The 17,535-nt window shown below is 36.7% G+C and overlaps 1 protein-coding gene across 6 annotated transcripts in view; it reads right to left on the bottom strand.

The window, feature by feature from the left end:
• Nucleotides 1-1,069: 1,069 nt before the first annotated feature.
• MAPRE2 (microtubule associated protein RP/EB family member 2) overlaps nucleotides 1,070-17,535 on the bottom strand; it is a 65,296-nt gene continuing 48,830 nt past the window's right edge. For 5 of the 6 annotated variants that reach the window (XM_081324988.1, XM_081324989.1, XM_081324987.1 and 2 more), the window contains 5 exons: nucleotides 12,465-12,610; nucleotides 10,279-10,492; nucleotides 6,196-6,335; nucleotides 4,037-4,195; nucleotides 1,070-3,596 (listed from right to left, as the gene is read on the bottom strand). In XM_081324988.1, coding sequence (XP_081181114.1) covers nucleotides 3,525-3,596; nucleotides 4,037-4,195; nucleotides 6,196-6,335; nucleotides 10,279-10,492; nucleotides 12,465-12,610 — 731 coding nt within the window. In that variant the 3' untranslated portion in view covers nucleotides 1,070-3,524. Of the gene's footprint in view, nucleotides 3,597-4,036; nucleotides 4,196-6,195; nucleotides 6,336-10,278; nucleotides 10,493-12,464; nucleotides 12,611-14,966; nucleotides 15,638-17,535 lie in introns of those variants that run through there. The other variant, XM_081324991.1, reaches the window with a different exon arrangement.

The raw sequence follows: 17,535 nt of genomic DNA, 5'->3' as shown, positions 1-17,535 counted from the left end.
CTATGCCTCTACCCTCCTTTCCCACCATTCTTTTGCACTCCAGCAAACAGCTGGGGAGCACAAGGAAGCCATGAACTATGCTGTCCTCACTCACCTCTTGGCTGTTATTTCACTTCCAACTAGAGTAAGCAGGATGAATGGCAGACAAATGGGAATGTCTCTTCCACGCAGCTTTCCCTGCTCCCATTGCAGTTCTTCACTAACAGCAAAAAAGGCATTTTCAACAGGTTTTTCAGAAAATAGATGACAAAGTTGGCAGAGGAGTCAACATCCACAAATATAAAAAGGATACCTTCCTTATGTAGACTTATCAGAGTACATTCAATAATTGCGCTGAAATAAGCAATGCATACAAAATTCTTTCTTTGCACTCTACTTATTTTTGTTTATAGACTGACTCCATACAAACTCATTTCCCATGCCCTTGCACAACCTTTGGATTAAGTTATATATTCTGTTAGTACAATACTTGTAGTCATTTTTTTTCTGTTCAATCATGTCCAATTAGAAGTTGCCTCAACAAGTAATTGCCGTTGTCTTTGCAAGTTTTTTTTAGAAGAGGTTTGCCACTGCCTCTTTCCTAGGGCTAAGAGAAAGTGATTGGCCCAAAGTCACCCAGAGGGCTTTATGCCTAATAACTCATAGTCTCCTTGATACCTTATCTAACTTGATTCCTTAACTACTACACCAAACTGGCTCTCACTTGTAGTCGTAGTGGAGTGTTTATATCTGTTTCTATATGTCTATATTTATCTATCCATACGTTGGCAATGGTAACAATACCTAGAGGGTTTCTACCCTTACAGGTTACTCCATGACTCCATATTATGTACATTGCAGCCTCTTTGCAGTTGTTTCACTGTGGGATGTCTATCACTGAATTCTTTAAACTGGATTGGGTTTAGCAATGGCATTTGCTATCCCTTCAAAAATAAATATTAATAATAATTTAAAAATGCCAAGTAAATTATGTAATGCTGTGTATAAAACTTTGGCAACTCAAAAATCGTATACCATTTGTAAGTCATAAAACCCAACACAGGATCTCACAAAGCTCACTTTAGCAAGACAGATTGTAACATTTTTTTATTAAATAGGTAAAAAGATAAACGCAAATCAAATTATTCACATATTCAGAGACAAAAAAAGTATATTCTGTCATGCGACAATTGGTGGGTAATGCAAAATGACTGGTACATCTGAATAAGACCTTTTGCATCTATTATGTCATTATCTATTTATAATTAACAATACATGTTTACATTCCTTTCAGTTTACATTTAATATATAACCAAAGCTTTATGGTGTGCTATTCAGTAAAAGTAATTGCAAATACATATTAAAACTGTAACGGAATAACAGGATTACTTACCACAGGGGAGGGGGGGTCCTCTTTCCTTCCAAGAGTCTCTCTCTCCCCTCAGCACAACTGAGCAGATCAGGTTTTATATTAAACTATTACCCTGCTGCCTCCTAAAGCCAGCCACTTCCCATCTCCAAATGGGGGAAAAAAATGCTCCATCGACTAGTCATACAAAGGGGACTGAAGAAAACCAGATACATTACTCTCCTCCCATGGAAACAAAATATTCTTATGTGACAGGATGGGGAGCAGAGAGGCTTTGGATGAGAGCAGTTTAGAAATAAACCTTGAAAAGCCCAAAAAAGCGCTTCAAAAGGAAGTATTTTAAAAGTTTTCCTAGAAGGAAAAAGAAACACAGACATGACTGCATTGATGGTGATGGGAGTGTTCAAAAATAATGACTTCCTCTGGGTTTTTTTAGCACAAGAAACATTTTGGAGGTGGCATAACAATAATAAATATTATGGATTTTTTTGTTGGATTATGACAGCATATAGCTTTTGAAAAATAACACTATTTATAATTTGATTATCGCCTGCCAAGAGAAATCAAATCCTTTTCCTTAAAAATATTATTTTTTTTAGAAAAGGTGAAAGTGTTATTTTAATTGTGATGAGTTGACATAGTATAGCTTTGTAAATTCATCTAAACTGAAGAGATGGAATTAAACTTCAGTTGAGCTACAGGATTTAAAAGAGATTGTAGTACATGCTGCCTGAGCTATAATTAAGTATCATTCTGAAGCAAGAATTTTCAGAGAAAAAGAAACTTTGAAAGATGCAACACATCATTTATAGTAATAATAGAACTAGCATTTATGACCAGATCTAGAGTAGACTCGAGACCTTCAGTGCTGATAACATGTACATTGAATTCTATTTGTTTTTTTGCTAGAATACTTAAAACCAATCCAATTTAAAACCAAGCAAAACAAAACAGTGAATACAATGAAAAAATACTATAACTAGACTGTGAAAATGTGCAATTTAAACAATAAGGAATGTTTCAATATGATTTATTTCTATTATAAAAATGCCACAATCCAAGTGCAAATTTAACTGGAAGTTAATAGAACTCATGGCAATGAGTATTTCTGTAATCCAGCAATTTGTTTCTTCATGCTACCAATCTATTCAGTTGCCACAGGCCGACTAAAATAATGCTTAACTTTTCTTTCTGGATAAGTAATCTCCCACCAATACAACCTGTCTGGACACTGACATTGCATCTGTGTGTACTTGAGTTACTGACTTAGATTTCAAAAAGATGTATGAAGATCTTTAGAAGATAAACTGTGTAACTGCTAGTAAATATTCTGAGATGGCCAATCACTAGTTTCTCCTCTTACACAGAAGAAAAAGTAAAAGTTTGTTTTCATAATCAATATAGCCAGCAGTGGGAATTGGAATATAGGTGACATCTTCAGACATATATACTGTAAAGATTGGTATAAATGCTTAAATTGACAAACACTGAATATAGAATTGAAACAGGAATAACCTTTCTAGAAGAAGGAAGTGTCCAAAGAAAGGTTAGGCAGGCATATGTGCATCTTCCAATACTACAAGATACACTGTATAGTTTTCTAGCATGCTTTGGATTATGACATCAGAAACATTACAGCTCTAGTATGTGTGCTTTTGTTCTAATTAGGGAAAAATATTTGAAATTACTTGAATTTGTTTGTTTCAATTATTTCCCACTTTTGCCTTTTGTCCCAACTAATGTCCAAGTGCACCGAATTACCATGAAACATGAGAAACCTAACTGAATAGTACTTTTTGTTGTAAGAGATGCCCATATAAATAGTTTTGAACAAATTACAAATGTTATTCATACTTAAAGACAGAAGGAAAAATAAATATATATATATATATTATATTTATATATATATTTTAAAAAGCTGAACAAATTTCAAGCAGCCAGATAGTGACGTTGCAGTGGCAGAAACTGGGAACAAAGCTTGCAGACCTTCTTAGGTGCAAACGCTGATAGAAGACTTCTGCAAAACACATCTTGGCAAGTTGGCTGACACTCACTATGGTACATTTATGTTAATGGCAGACAGAGAGTGATTGGTTTCAAGTCTGAGGCCACACACATTCCATTCTTCCAAAGAAAGTTCCCACAGAAAATCAGAAATAGCCAATGTGCCAGATGGTCAGTATTCTTCCTGCTGCTGGGGCTGTTCATGAACCTGTTCTTCACCTTCATGTTCTTCTGTGTGGCTCTCCTATATAAAGTAGAAAACAAAAACAAACAAATTTGATCAAACACTGAAAACAAAATTCTGTCTGCTTATCTTTCTAAAAAAATGTTAAGTGAGTTCAATATTTCTTAATCTTTGCCACCTAGTTAAAATTGTTTAATTTAAAGCAAGGACTGAGGAAAGACGGAGTAAGAGAGCTTCATGGGGGATCATGGGATGGTAAGCTGACATTTTCTCTATCTATTGATCTAATCTGTATCGTCCAGGTTATTTTTATTATAAAGAATATTCATAATTCTTTTATGGACTACAAAGAAATTTTGTGCCTTAGCTAAAACCATTGTGGAATAACTAGCATAGAGAGCCAAAACTGGAAGACCTTGAAAATGAATGTTATTCAATTCCATTAAAGCTACATTATTTATGCTATTGTGTAAAGAAAAAAATAGATGATGAAGACTTACATGTTCTTCTGAAGCATACAGAACTTCCATTAACCGTTGAACAAGACCATTGTTTTCTTCTCCGTGTTCTTGACATAGAAGCTCAATCTCCCTTAATTTTCCAAAATAGAAATCTCTCTCCTTTTCCACACCTTCAAGTGCAAGTTTTAATGAATGTACCTGTGAAAATAAACATTTAGGTAACTGTATATTTATATAGCAAATCATACAAACTGCACAATTGCTAGGCAAAGAGAACGTTCACATGCATTCAACATGTAGAAACATATTTGTACTACATACTGAAGAATTCAATTGTTTCTAACTTTGATGTTTCTCCATAATACATCACAAGTATTCTCTACCATCATTTGGACAAGCTTTAAAATGGCCATAACTCACAATGATCATGTTGCTTAGCGATGGAAAGTTCCAATCCCAATTGTGATCACAAGTCAAGGAGTTTAGCTGTGCTCATTAGCAAAAAAGATATTCCAGACAAACCTTAAACCAGCAGAACACTCCACCAACTCTGACAGGGCAAGCTGCCAGTATATAAAAAGAGAACAAACCCCACTCCCTTCTAATGTTACCTAGTTTGGTAGTGAAACACCTGCAAGAAAACAACCAACCTCAAAGAGCACCAAGGACCCCATAAGGGAAAGAACTAACCTCTTGGGCACTTCATATTGGGTGCCTGGGAACTCAATCTCTTCACACACACACACACACACACACACACACACACACACACACACACACTCTCACTAGACCCAACTACTCTACTTCCTAAGTAGAACAATCATAGAATGGTGCATCTTAATCCTGTGATAGGTATTTCAAAAGGATACTGAAATATTAAAAGTCTCCTCAAAGATCTAACAGAAGGTTGGGTTCCCACCATTCACACCTCACTGCCAGCTATCTGTGACAATGATCAGTGTGGTTTCCATTGTACCATAGCTTGAATCCTGACTGCCAAGATTCTAGAAAATCTGTTTCTTCCAGAGTCTTATGCAGTTTTAACCTCTCTTTCTCCACAACCTTTCCCTCCAAAAGGCCCATCTTTAGGATACTAACAGGAATTTATATTAAGCTGATTTAAACTTGCAAGATTTTCTTGCTCTCAGGTATATAAAAGGCAAGCAGGAAAGACTAGATTTTTACATAGAAAATCTAAAGGCACCTTCTAACTGTAGCATCTATTCTAGCTATTCTTCCCATAGACCCTCTATGCAGAAAACCAATAGTATAGGGTTTTCTTGGGGAAAGGAGGTCAAATGATTATATTTTGGGTTGTTCAACAAGGCCACCCAAATATGTAAACTCTTCGAGGACACTGATTTATATTACAAAATTACTATGATGATATAATGAGATACCACTTGACTAAATGTTTACAAAGCATTTTTTATGTTATCATCCCAGGTTTCTCCACTGGCATAAAAATAACTAAGGTAATTGGTTGAAGATGTAATGATCTCTCAAGTAAGTCAGCAATAAGCAGTGCTTAATTGTATTATGAGGACACCTGAAAAACAAAATTTATATTAAGCTGATTTAAACTTGCAAGATTTTCTTGCTCTCAGGTATATAAAAGGCAAGCAGGAAAGACTAGATTTTTACATAGAAAATCTAAAGGCACCTTCTAACTGTAGCATCTATTCTAGCTATTCTTCCCATAGACCCTCTATGCAGAAAACCAATAGTATAGGGTTTTCTTGGGGAAAGGAGGTCAAATGATTATATTTTGGGTTGTTCAACAAGGCCACCCAAATATGTAAACTCTTCGAGGACACTGATTTATATTACAAAATTACTATGATGATATAATGAGATACCACTTGACTAAATGTTTACAAAGCATTTTTTATGTTATCATCCCAGGTTTCTCCACTGGCATAAAAATAACTAAGGTAATTGGTTGAAGATGTAATGATCTCTCAAGTAAGTCAGCAATAAGCAGTGCTTAATTGTATTATGAGGACACCTGAAAAACTTGGTGGAAAGAATAAGGAAGAAATTTCTGTTGCAAAATGAAGAGTGTTAAGAGCTTCAGTGAGTCACATGGCACCAAAGTGTTCCGAACTGCTATGGTAATCTGTTAAAAATCATACTAGATTTCACTGCTTTGCTCATATGCAGAGTTATTTCCCATTTTGTTGGCCTAAGCATATTACCTGTTCGCTGAGCTGTATGACTTGTGTCTCCAAATCTTTATCAGATTTTGACACTGAACTGCTTGGCGGTGTTTTTTTTGCTGAAGATGGACGAGATGATGTGGACCCAGGTTTTGATGCAGGACTGGATTTGGCAGCACCTGAAAAAAATATGTTAAAATAGTTTTAAAAATATTAGTTAAAACCAAGACTTAAGGAAACAACTATAATGGATTTGGAGAATGAGTATGTAAAGCATTGTATGATTCAGTAGGCAAAGAACTTTGGATATAATGTAATGCTTAAATAATGGAAGAATATGTGGACAAAAGGTCTAAAATTCATATTAAAGTATAATTTAAAAGAAAATTTTTATAAGATAATGTCTCGATCTCCAATATGTTGTCAAGAAAGCATAAAGGTATCTCAAATGAATGTGGGAAATGTAAAGGTAAAGAAGGATTTTTTTATCATTTATGGTGGACATGTGACAAAACAAAGCAATATTGGAAAAGGATTTATATTTTAATACAGAAGATTCTTAAAGTGAATATAAAGATAAAAACAGAGGCTTTTCTTTTAGGCCTAATGGGCAAAGAACTTGGGGAGAAAATGGAACTTTGATGTTATATATGTTGACGGCAGCATAATTACTTTATTTACTGCCTTAGCAGGCAGACCTCACAAAGATCTCTAGCTGCAAGAAAAAAGCAAGCTGCATTTGGTGCACAGAATCCTGGTAGGCATTGGGAATATGCAGGGGGATGTGTGATAAGCTGAGACTGGAAAAGCCAGGAGCCTGGGGGCCAGGGTGGCACAGGGGCAGGGAGCCCAGCAAAAGGTAGAAGATGTCAAAGATCAGCAAGGTCAGCAGAGGTAGCCAGCAGAATGCAGGCTAGCCAAAGGGAAGAGATGGGGTGGAGATAAGCAATCGGAGAAGAAATGGAGGCGAGCACAGCAGGGTAGAAGTCTGAGATCCTCACCTAACAATGGCATGATCCAGGCCTAACAATCACAACTGGGACTATTGAAACTGCTGTCACTAAGTGGTGCATAAAGTAAAGGTAAAGGTTCCCCCGCACATGCATGGTAGTCGTTTCCAACTCTAGGGGGCGGTGCTCATCTCCGTTTCAAAGCCAAAGAGCCAGCGCTTGTCCGAGGACGTCTCCGTGTTCATGTGGGCGGCATGACTAGACGGCAAAGGCACACGGAACGCTGTTACCTTCCCACCGTAGTGGTCCCTATTTTTCTACTTGGATTTTTATGTGCTTTCGAACTGCTAGGTTGACAGAAGCTGGGACGAGTAACAGGCGCTCACTCTGTTACGTGGCACTCGGGATTCGACCCGCCAAACTGCCGACCTTCTGATCAACAAGCTCAGCATCCTAACCCACTGAGCCACCGCGTCCCTTAAGTGGTGCATAGTGTTCATCTAATAACCACTTCACGTAGCAATAGAACTTCTAGTCCCAATTAGGCTCCTTCAGGTCATTCTGTGAGGATTACCTATACTATTTTCCCTTTCGCTTATCTCTTCTTCCACAGAACTAGAAGAATCTATTTTCTTCTTTTTTTAATAATATTTTTATTAATTTTCTAATTTTACATTTAGGTGTTTAAAAAGCAACGTGGTGGCTGGGTTAATCAATAGTTCAGTAACATACAAAAATCCTAAGTACAAATCTCAAACAACAACTTCAAATATTTCCTCTCTTTTCCCTTAATATCTACTATCTCATATTTAAGCTAATACAGTTCTTATTATATCAACTAAATAAAAACATCATTATTACATTTATCAATAAATTTTTAGCTTATACGTATCTTAATTACTTTTACATTCAATCTTTGCAATGTCCTGTTATTGGTTTTTCCCAATTTTTAGTTTCCCATCAATATTCAAATTTAACATTTGATATTTATAATTCCCAGGTTTGGGGTAACCAAAGTTTCCTTTATCTCAATAAAAGAATCTAATATTCAAAATACACATCTTATCTATTTGGGTATGATCTTGTTCTATTTCCTAAAAGTTATCTATTTCCCCCCATTTTACATCATCTAATTGATAATACACTATCTTCTTTAATAAATCAAAGTCCATTATATATATATATTGTCTGAGTTAATCAATAAATCAAACATATTCATAGTATTTTTTTCTTTTGGATCTAATTTTTAAGTATTAAATAGCATCCTTATTTTCAACTAATTTCCAAATGTTTAAAATTAAATTTCCCTTATTTCAACTTCTCCCTTTGACCCTCTAAGTAGTAACATAAAATCCCCTCTGATAAACCAAAACCCCAATTTTCTTCAGCCTTATTCTAGCTTGCTTTCTTTACAGCTAGCCTTCCATCTCAACGCTTTTAAATCATTAAATAGATCTCCCTCTATTATTATACATATTGTTTGGAATAAGAAAGACCATTTAGTTGCCTTTTTTTTGGAAGGGCTAGCCCATTTGTATTTCTAAAATCTTCTCCCTATTATTCCAAATCCCCATAATTGTCCTGGTATGTTTGTCTTCCATTCAGCCTGTTCCTCTTGCTCCACAAATTTCTTCCTATTTATACAGAAAGTCTTATTCATTTTCAGTGTTGTCAGTCCCTTTTCTGGATATTCCACTGACTGTATTTGTTGGTCAATTGAGTCCTCTGTCTTAATATTTGATTGTTCCACTTCTTCTGTTACCTTCTGCGGTTAGTTCTTTAGTTGTAGTTGGAATTTGGGTTTGTATATCTAAGCTGACATCTTGTTCTTTTCTGTAATGTCTTATTTCATCACAAGCTGAAAGGATGGTTTCATGTATTGCTTTTAACATGGAAAGAATCTTTTCCTGGTCTTCATCCATCTTCTCTTAATGATGCGTTAAGTTGAGGACTTTGAAATCAGACGATGAAAATAATTTTATAGCTGGGTATGGGACCTCTATTTCACGTGTTTGTAGGTAGATTTTATAGTAAAAGTCGTTTTGTCAATTAAGATTTTATAATCCAAGGTATTTTGATCCAAGGTATTTTGTCATCTCCAATAATGACCAATATTCCTCAGACAAAAAAGTAGGAAGGCAATTCCCCACATATAGCTCTAAAAATCAATAAAGGTTTACAGTCATAGTTCAAGGAGGCCAGCCATGCCACCCAGAAGTTCTCTTTACAGCTGAACATCTCACAGTGGTGTTTATCAAAGTTAAAAGAGTCTTATCTGTAGTCTGGGCTTCAAGCCAAGTCTCCTCTAGGCCAGGGCTTTTCAACCTTTTCACCCATTGTACCACTTTTAGGATATGGCATCATCCGAGTACCACCAGTCACCTAGCAAGGTGTCAAAAACTTGATGACCAAAAAAAAGGAAAAAGTGATGAAGTACAGGTAGTCCTCAACTTTCAACAGTTAGCTTAGTGACTGTTCGAAGTTACAATGGAACTGAAAAAAGTGCCCAAACCACAGCTGAGCAAGACACCTGCCTGCCCACCCAGCGGCACTCTTCCTCCTGTCCAAGGTTTTCATTGTTGTGAGCATTTATGTTGAGGATTGGGTGGTGGTGGGGATGTTTGGTTTTTATTCCCCCCGTCTGCTGGGTGGTTGCAGCAGTTTTTGGTCACTTCACATGACCCTGGGTCACTGTGACCATCATAAATATGAATCAGTTGCCAAGCATCTGAATGTAAATCACAAGACGCTGGAGATGCTGCAATATTCCAGCTGATCGGCGCTTCTTCTGGGCTCAGAAGCGCCAGGATCAGCGCCGAGCTCCAGCTGGAGTCTGGCACTGATCCTGGCGTTTCCGCTGAGCCCTGACAGCCCTGCAGCTCCAGCCGTCTCTTGCTCAGGCTTGTGCGGTGCTGCCACCGGTTCAGCTCATTCCCCTCCCCCGCTACCACTTTTCTAGGATGGTCGCGTACCACCTGCCAGGTGCCAATGCACCACAGGTGGTACCCATACCACTGGTTGAAAAGCCCTGCCTTAAATCACGTTATGTGATGTAATGTAGAAAGAAAGCCATTGTCCATTAAAATTAACTTCTTAATGAAGTTGTATTTTTAACATATTATTCAAAAATTACAACTGTAAATAGCAACAGTTTACAATCATGGATAAATACCTGCTGTAGGAGAGTTTGCATGATGAGACTTTTTTGGCAGATTAAAAATCTGTTCCCCAGGATCAGGTGGTGGAATTGCATCTTGGCCTTGCCGAGCCTCTACTGGATCATATTCTTTCCCATCATAGTTAGCATCAAAAAATTTCTTAAACCACTGTATGAAATCAAGGTTATCTTGGAAACGTCCCTTTACTAATTTTTCCACTGGAATGACCTGTATGACAAAACAAGGCAAATCAGTGATTTAAAATGCCCGAAGAATTTCAGTAAACATGTTTCCAAATGCTAATAACAACAATGCAATACCAAATAGTAAATGTAATAATATTACTACGCAAAACTTTGCATTGTTTTCCTCCATCCAAACTTACAGCCCTTATCTATATAATTTCAACAAGAAATTTAATATATTTCATGTGTTCAGTGCTTTTTAAAAGACTAGAGAATAATTCTCTTTTGAGCATATTTATTTATAGGAATACCTAGCCAATAAAAGATTACATTTATTTTAGCTACTATAAAAGGAGTCATCACTTTTAGAATGACTTTCACCAATTTCAAACATCATTTTTCCATTAAATAGATGGTTGAATAGTATTATAGACAGCTCAGCATAAACTGGAATCTTTCTAGTTAGGACTCACACTGGGTATGGAATTAAAAACCCACATTTTCTTTTCTTGATGACCTTTGGTGGAACTGGGATGGATGAACTATTCTAGTTCTGCTTGGCCTTATGACAGCATTCAATAACACTTGCCATTATAACTTCCTGGACCAAGTAATCAGATTGGGATGGGGGGGGGGCACTATTCTTCTGCAGTTCTCTTGAGTGGTTTCTTCTACTAATCGGTGATGGTGGATGAGAACAGATCAAACTCTTGGGTATTTTTAAGTCATGCCACACAACTTGGTCCTCACTCCACTACCACTTAAAATATACCTGAAGGTATCCGTAAAGGTTACCCAGAGTTGTATTAGCACCATGATACCTAATGTTATATCTTCACCCAGGGCCAGCAAGATATGTTGTGGTATCAGGAAGACCTGATAGGATACATGGATGGTGCTAGGGTCTGGTTATGGATGGAATCCTATGAAAGCCAGGATGGATGTGGATTTGGAATCCAAAAATAATCCCTCTATGACTCTCAGTGGAACATACAATCAAACCCTTTGAACTTATTTTGAGTGTGGCTTGAAAATCAGGTTATGCAGACTTCTACACTTTTACTATGAATACAGACAAAAATCCCTTGTTTGGTGGGTGGGTCTGAGAGCTCATGAAATCACTGTTTTGAATATTTTAACAATATATGTTTATCTTATATACAGATTTTAGAAAAAATAATGTTGAAAGCTAGTAAGGCACATTGCAACTGATTTTAAGCAATATTATCTATATTTCTGTAGGGATTTATCTTATTCTATATGTTGTTTAACATCTATAAAACTGACAGGCACAGTGATTTGTCATTTTGCAATAAGTATCTAATGACAGTCTTCTCTATTTTGCCTTTCTGATTCTAAAGAAGCAGTGAGCATGCCTAAATGTTGCTTACAGTACATAAAGAGCTAATAAGTCCAGACACAACAGAGGCACTATTGCTAAGAAACCTGGATTCAGGGACTAGTACTAGTCAAGTATGAGTACTGAGGTACTACTGTACATGGGAAAAGTCCTTTTTATCAACTCCAGGCTATGATATGCATTCTTCAAGCTAAAGAATTTATCTCCCACTTTACTAGTACTTCGAAAAAGGTTAAATCAATTTGAATTCACTTGCTTGTAATGATGGTGCTTTTTATTTTGCCTTTATTGTAAATATTATTTTTATTCTTACATTTTATAATGTTAAATATTTTAATCCGCCTTGAGTGATGTATAATAGAAAGGGCGGTAAAATGCATAAAGGAATCAATTAATTAAATAGGCCATATGTTCCAATGTTGAAAAGTGCTTTTGAGTTAAATAACATCCATCTCATTTAAATTTAAGAACCAGTCTTTTCTCTAACATACATACAGTCCGTCTCACTTAACATTTTGTGCTACTTAAATTTTCAAGAAAGGTTAAAATGGCTCTAATAAATAAATAAAATATAATAGTGCATCATTGAATAAAAAAATTTCTCTAAATGCACCATTGATTTGTTGCATGAAAAATTCAGGTTTACCATGTTTACCTTATCCACATTCATTCTTTTAAATGATGCTTGCAGAAGTTTGAAGTTATGAATATACTCATGTTCAAGCTTTGCTTGAAATTTTACTTTCTTCAAACTAATACACCCTGGGAACAACATATCCATGAACTGACAGTAAGCTGCTCCTAGAACAAGAGAACAGAGCCCATATTAGTTACAGTGCAAGCAAATAAACTAGCCAGGTGTCACAAGAAACAAAGTAAATAGACTTACTTATCACCCAGCCCAAAAAGGAACAAAAAGATGGAGCATCTCTCCACCAGCAATCAGTACTCAGATCAGCATAGATTAACTCTAAGGTTAATATCAGACCAACAATCAAGTAAACAATACCCCAATCAAAAAACTGCCAAAGATGCCAACTGCAAACAGCCCTATGAAAGAATCTCTAAGACAGAGGTGTCAAACTGCCAGCCCGCGGGCCGGATGCATCATGCCGAAACCACGCCCACCCCATTGCCAGCAATGGGAAAAAAGTCGCAATACGTCGCAACACGTCACGTCACGTTGCAAGTTTGACACCCCTGCTCTAAGACCACCCCCACCAACACCAACAGGGAAAGCCAACAGAATATAAACTGAGAACATACAGCACTCCTTACTAGAATTGATGTTAACTAGTTTGGGTAATGAAACGTCTGCAAGAAAACAAGCAAGCTCAGAGAGCACCAAGGACCCTCATGTCAGCCTTAAACTACAAATATTCTTCTTTGTTAGATTTACTTATTTCAGTTGCAACAATAGGGTTAAATATCAAACCTATCTTGGTATCAGATTGAAGTAATATGTACATTTAGTTTTAGCATGTGGCTGCTTTTCCAAGCATATCTGCAACATTAGAATTGTAACAAATGTTACCAAGACACATTCCAGTAAATACAGTACAAAATGTCTCTACAGAATATATGTCAAAGCAAGACAAACTAGCAAACTGGACAGATCTTAAAAGTTAAAAGTGCTTAACTGATTTTTAAGAACCATTAATTTTCAAAGCATTTACTGTACTTTTTAATATTTAAGTATTATTTTATCTATATCCTGTCTTTATTATTTTTTATAAACAAGGTGAACATATCTTATATGCCTTTTTCCTCCTATTTTCCTCACAACAACTTTGTGAGGCGAGTTGGGCTTCAAGAAAGTGACTGGCCCAAACTCACCCAGCTGACTTTCTTGATTAAGGTGGGACTAGAACTCATGGTCTCCTGCTTTCTAGCCTAGTACCTTAACCACGAGACCAGGGGTAGGCAACCTTGGCTCTTTTATGACTCGTGGACTTCAGCTCCCAGAATTCCTGAGCCAGCTGGCTCAGGAATTCTGGGAGTTGAAGTCCACGAGTCATAAAAGAGCCAAGGTTACCTACCCCTGCACTAGACCAAAACGGCTCTCTGTATGCTTAGAGATTCCTCGCCAAAATTATAAAAACGTTGTATTTGTTCACAGAAGAGTACTTATAGTCCCAGTGAAAACTTTAGATAGCCATTAGAACAATTAAAAAACAAAACAAAAAACAAGCCAGAATTCAGACAAAACTGAGTGGGGGGAAAATAATAAAAATTTTCAGTTGCAGAATTTCAGTAAGAGGCAGAAAGACTAATAAATTCTGACAATCCAATATGATGTTCATCCTAAACAATACCACAAACAATGGCTTATGCTACCTAATTAGCTGACAGTGTTAAATTAATCAGCAATGCTATCAATTAATAGTGCAGTGGGCAAGAGCAGCCTCACTTAACTGTAAATCTAGCAAAGATTATAATCCAATGCAATGATGGCGAAGAATCAGTTTTCTAATCCAGTAAATACTAGTGAAATCTTGCACAAATCTACATGCTGTTAAGGGACTATATCTGTCCCTTACTACAAAAACTAAACTGAAGCTTTGTTCTTAGAGATACTGTATAAAGCTGGGTGTCATATGCATATTGATGATAATTTCAATATCAGGTTCTGTTAACATAGGAAGTTTGGGGAGAATACTGCTGGCTCTTCGGCTTTGAAACGGAGATGAGCACCAGCCCCTAGAGTTGGAAACGACTAGCACACATGTGCGGGGGAACCTTTACCTTTATGTATCAAGGTGGCTGAAAGAATGTAACTCGATTTTATTGGGGGAAACATTTTTTTTCAGAGGCTGTTGGAATTGCTAATTTGCACACTATTAATAAGTAACAAAGTACAAACATTAATTTGTTTGTTGTTTTGCGGAGTAGGTATACGTTCTCCTTGTAGAAACATTTCAATTCAGCTGAGACAAGGTTTGGCTCAAATTTACTTATATGTTTCCATATGGAAGACATTATCAATCCATAGCATATAGAGAAAGCTTGTTTCTTCATGAAAGTTATAAATTGTGCAGCTGTTTAATGGTGTTCTTTATTTACGAGGGCAATTTGGAAATAAACCTGTGTTTGGTTATCAATGACGGACACATGCAGATAGAGAACTACACAGTAGAAAACTACGACGATACATTACTTTTTGACATAATCGCCATTCAAATTGAGGTATTTGTCATAACGTCTTAAAGGTTTGAAATTCCTTGGTAGTAGTCACCACGATGTAAAAAAGATGTTGAGACTCTAGAAAGAGTACAGAGAAGAGCAACAAAAATGATTAGGGGATGGGATGGGAGGCTAAAACATACAAGGAACGGTTGCTAGAATTGGGTATGTCTACTTTAATGAATTGAAGGACGAAGGCTGATATGACAGCAGTGTTCCAATATCTTAGGGGTTGCCACAAAGAAGAGGGAGTCAAGCTATTCTCCAAAGCACCTGAAGGCAGGACAAGAAGCAATGGATGGAAACTAACCAAAGAGAGAAACAACCTAGAACTAAGGAGAAATTTCCTGACAAAACAATTAGAACTAACACCACATCAGAAGTGGTGCCATAGAAAATCCCGCCAAATGTGAAGATGCCAAAGGAGTACTGCTAGTGAAGTTCATGGAGCGTGGTTCAACCATCAGTTCAGAAGTCTACTGTGAAACGTTACGAAAACTCAGATGAGCCATCCATAACAAGTGTTGGGGCATGCTGACTTACAATGTGGTGTTGGTTCACGATAACGCTCACTTGCACACCGCTAGACGCATCCAATAACTTTTGAAGCAGTTCCATTGGGATGTTTTTTATTACACATCTATAGCCCAGATTTGGCGACAAATGAATAATAATAATAATAATAATAATAATAATAATAATAATAATAATAATAATAATAATACAAAGGTGGAAGGGAACTTGGAAGTCATCTAGTTCAACCCACTGCTCAGGCAGGAAACCCTATACCATTTCAGACAAATGGCTGTCCAGTTTCTTCTTAAAATCTTCCAGTGTTGGAGAATTTACAGCTTCTGGAGGCAAGTTGTTCCACTGATTAATGGTTGTAACTGTCAGGAAATTTCTCCTTAGTTCTAGGTTTTCTCTCTTTGATTAGTTTCCATCTGTTGCTTCTTGTCCTGCCTTTAGGTGCTTTGGAGAATAGCCTGACTCCCTCTTCTTTGAGATATTGGAACACTGCTACCATGTCACCCCTAGTCCTTCTCTTCATTAAACTAGACATACCCAATTCCAGCAGCTGTTCCTTATATGTTTTAGCCTCCAGACCTCTAATCATCTTTGTTGCTCTACTCTGTACTCTTTCCAGAGTCTCAACATCTTTTTTACATCATGGTGACTACTACTAAGGAATCTCAAACCTTGTAAGACATTATGACAAGTGCCTCAATTTGAATGGTGATTAGTAATGCCGAAAAGTAATGTAATGTTGTAGTTTTCTAATGTGTATAATAAAAGTTCTGTATCTGCAAGTGTCTGTCATTGATAACCAAATGGAGGTTTATTTTTGAATTGCCCTCGTATTTATATTGCATAACTTGTAGAAAGGAAGATAACTTTAAAAGAAGCATTTCAAAAGGCACACTCTGCATCAACAAGGAACCATAATCAACTTCCCTCCGCCCTGTGCGTTCCCACAGAGAGGGTCTCCTCAGGGTGCCACCGGTCAGAGAATGTAGATTGGTGGCCCCCAGGGGGAGATCCTTCTCTGTGGGCGCCCCAGAACTATGGAACCAGTTACCAGTTGAGCTCCGGACGGCGCCCGATCTTCGCTCCTTTCGCCGCGATCTAAAAACATACTTGTTCGAACAAGCCGGCCTGGCCTGAGGGGGGATTGGTGGGGTTTTTATTGTCATTTTATTGGGGTTTTTATTATGTATTAATTGTTTTTAGTGGGCATGTATTTAATTACTTTTTAACTTTTGTAACTGTGTTTTTATTCTTGCCCTGTACACCGCCCTGAGTCCTTCGGGAGAAGGGCGGTATAGAAATATTAATAAATTAAATTAAATTAAATTAAATTAAATTAAAGTCAGGCAATCACATATTTCAGGGGTAAGAATTATTTGGCCAGATGCTGAACTTTACATACTTTACATATGAAGTTAGCTTCCCATGAAAGTAATAAATGTAAAATATCAGTATGACTCAAAATTAGAGATGATTAGGAATCAAAGCACATTGGACCATCATAAAATTTTTAAAAAGTGTTTCAACCTCCCTGAAGACACAAGGGCAAAGTCTCTATAAATAAGGAGTCCCATGAAATCATCCTACCTGCAGTGCTGAAGGGCTCAAAGTGGCTCTGCAAAAAACCAATTATCAGAAATTAATTGCTATGTAATTATAGCTTTGTGAGTTGAATCCTATTTAGCCATTTGCAGCAAAAGCAACTAATCTATCTTTCTGATGTTTATGAAAACCAAAATAATGTGTTTTACAGTGAAAAATACTAAGCACTGTATGATCCATATTTATCTAGCAGTAATGGGTTGCATTAATATCTTGTTCTCAAGTTAGAAAACTAAGATGTAATTCCCTTCTTGGATATAGAAGCCGAATGTTAACTTGCATGATGTAATCTATTTTTTTTAAACAAGGAACCATATAACCATATAACCAAACAGAGCTTGGGTGAAAAAATTATGAAGAAAAAAAGCTAACGGTACAAATATTTTCGTTGAGTCTTTTGTGTGTTAATATTC

This window comes from Vipera berus (genome assembly GCF_964194415.1).
Source record: "Vipera berus genome assembly, chromosome: 3".
NCBI lineage: Eukaryota > Metazoa > Chordata > Lepidosauria > Squamata > Viperidae > Vipera > Vipera berus.
Note: the sequence above shows the minus strand (reverse complement) of the source record. Positions and strands in the feature narration are given on the sequence as shown.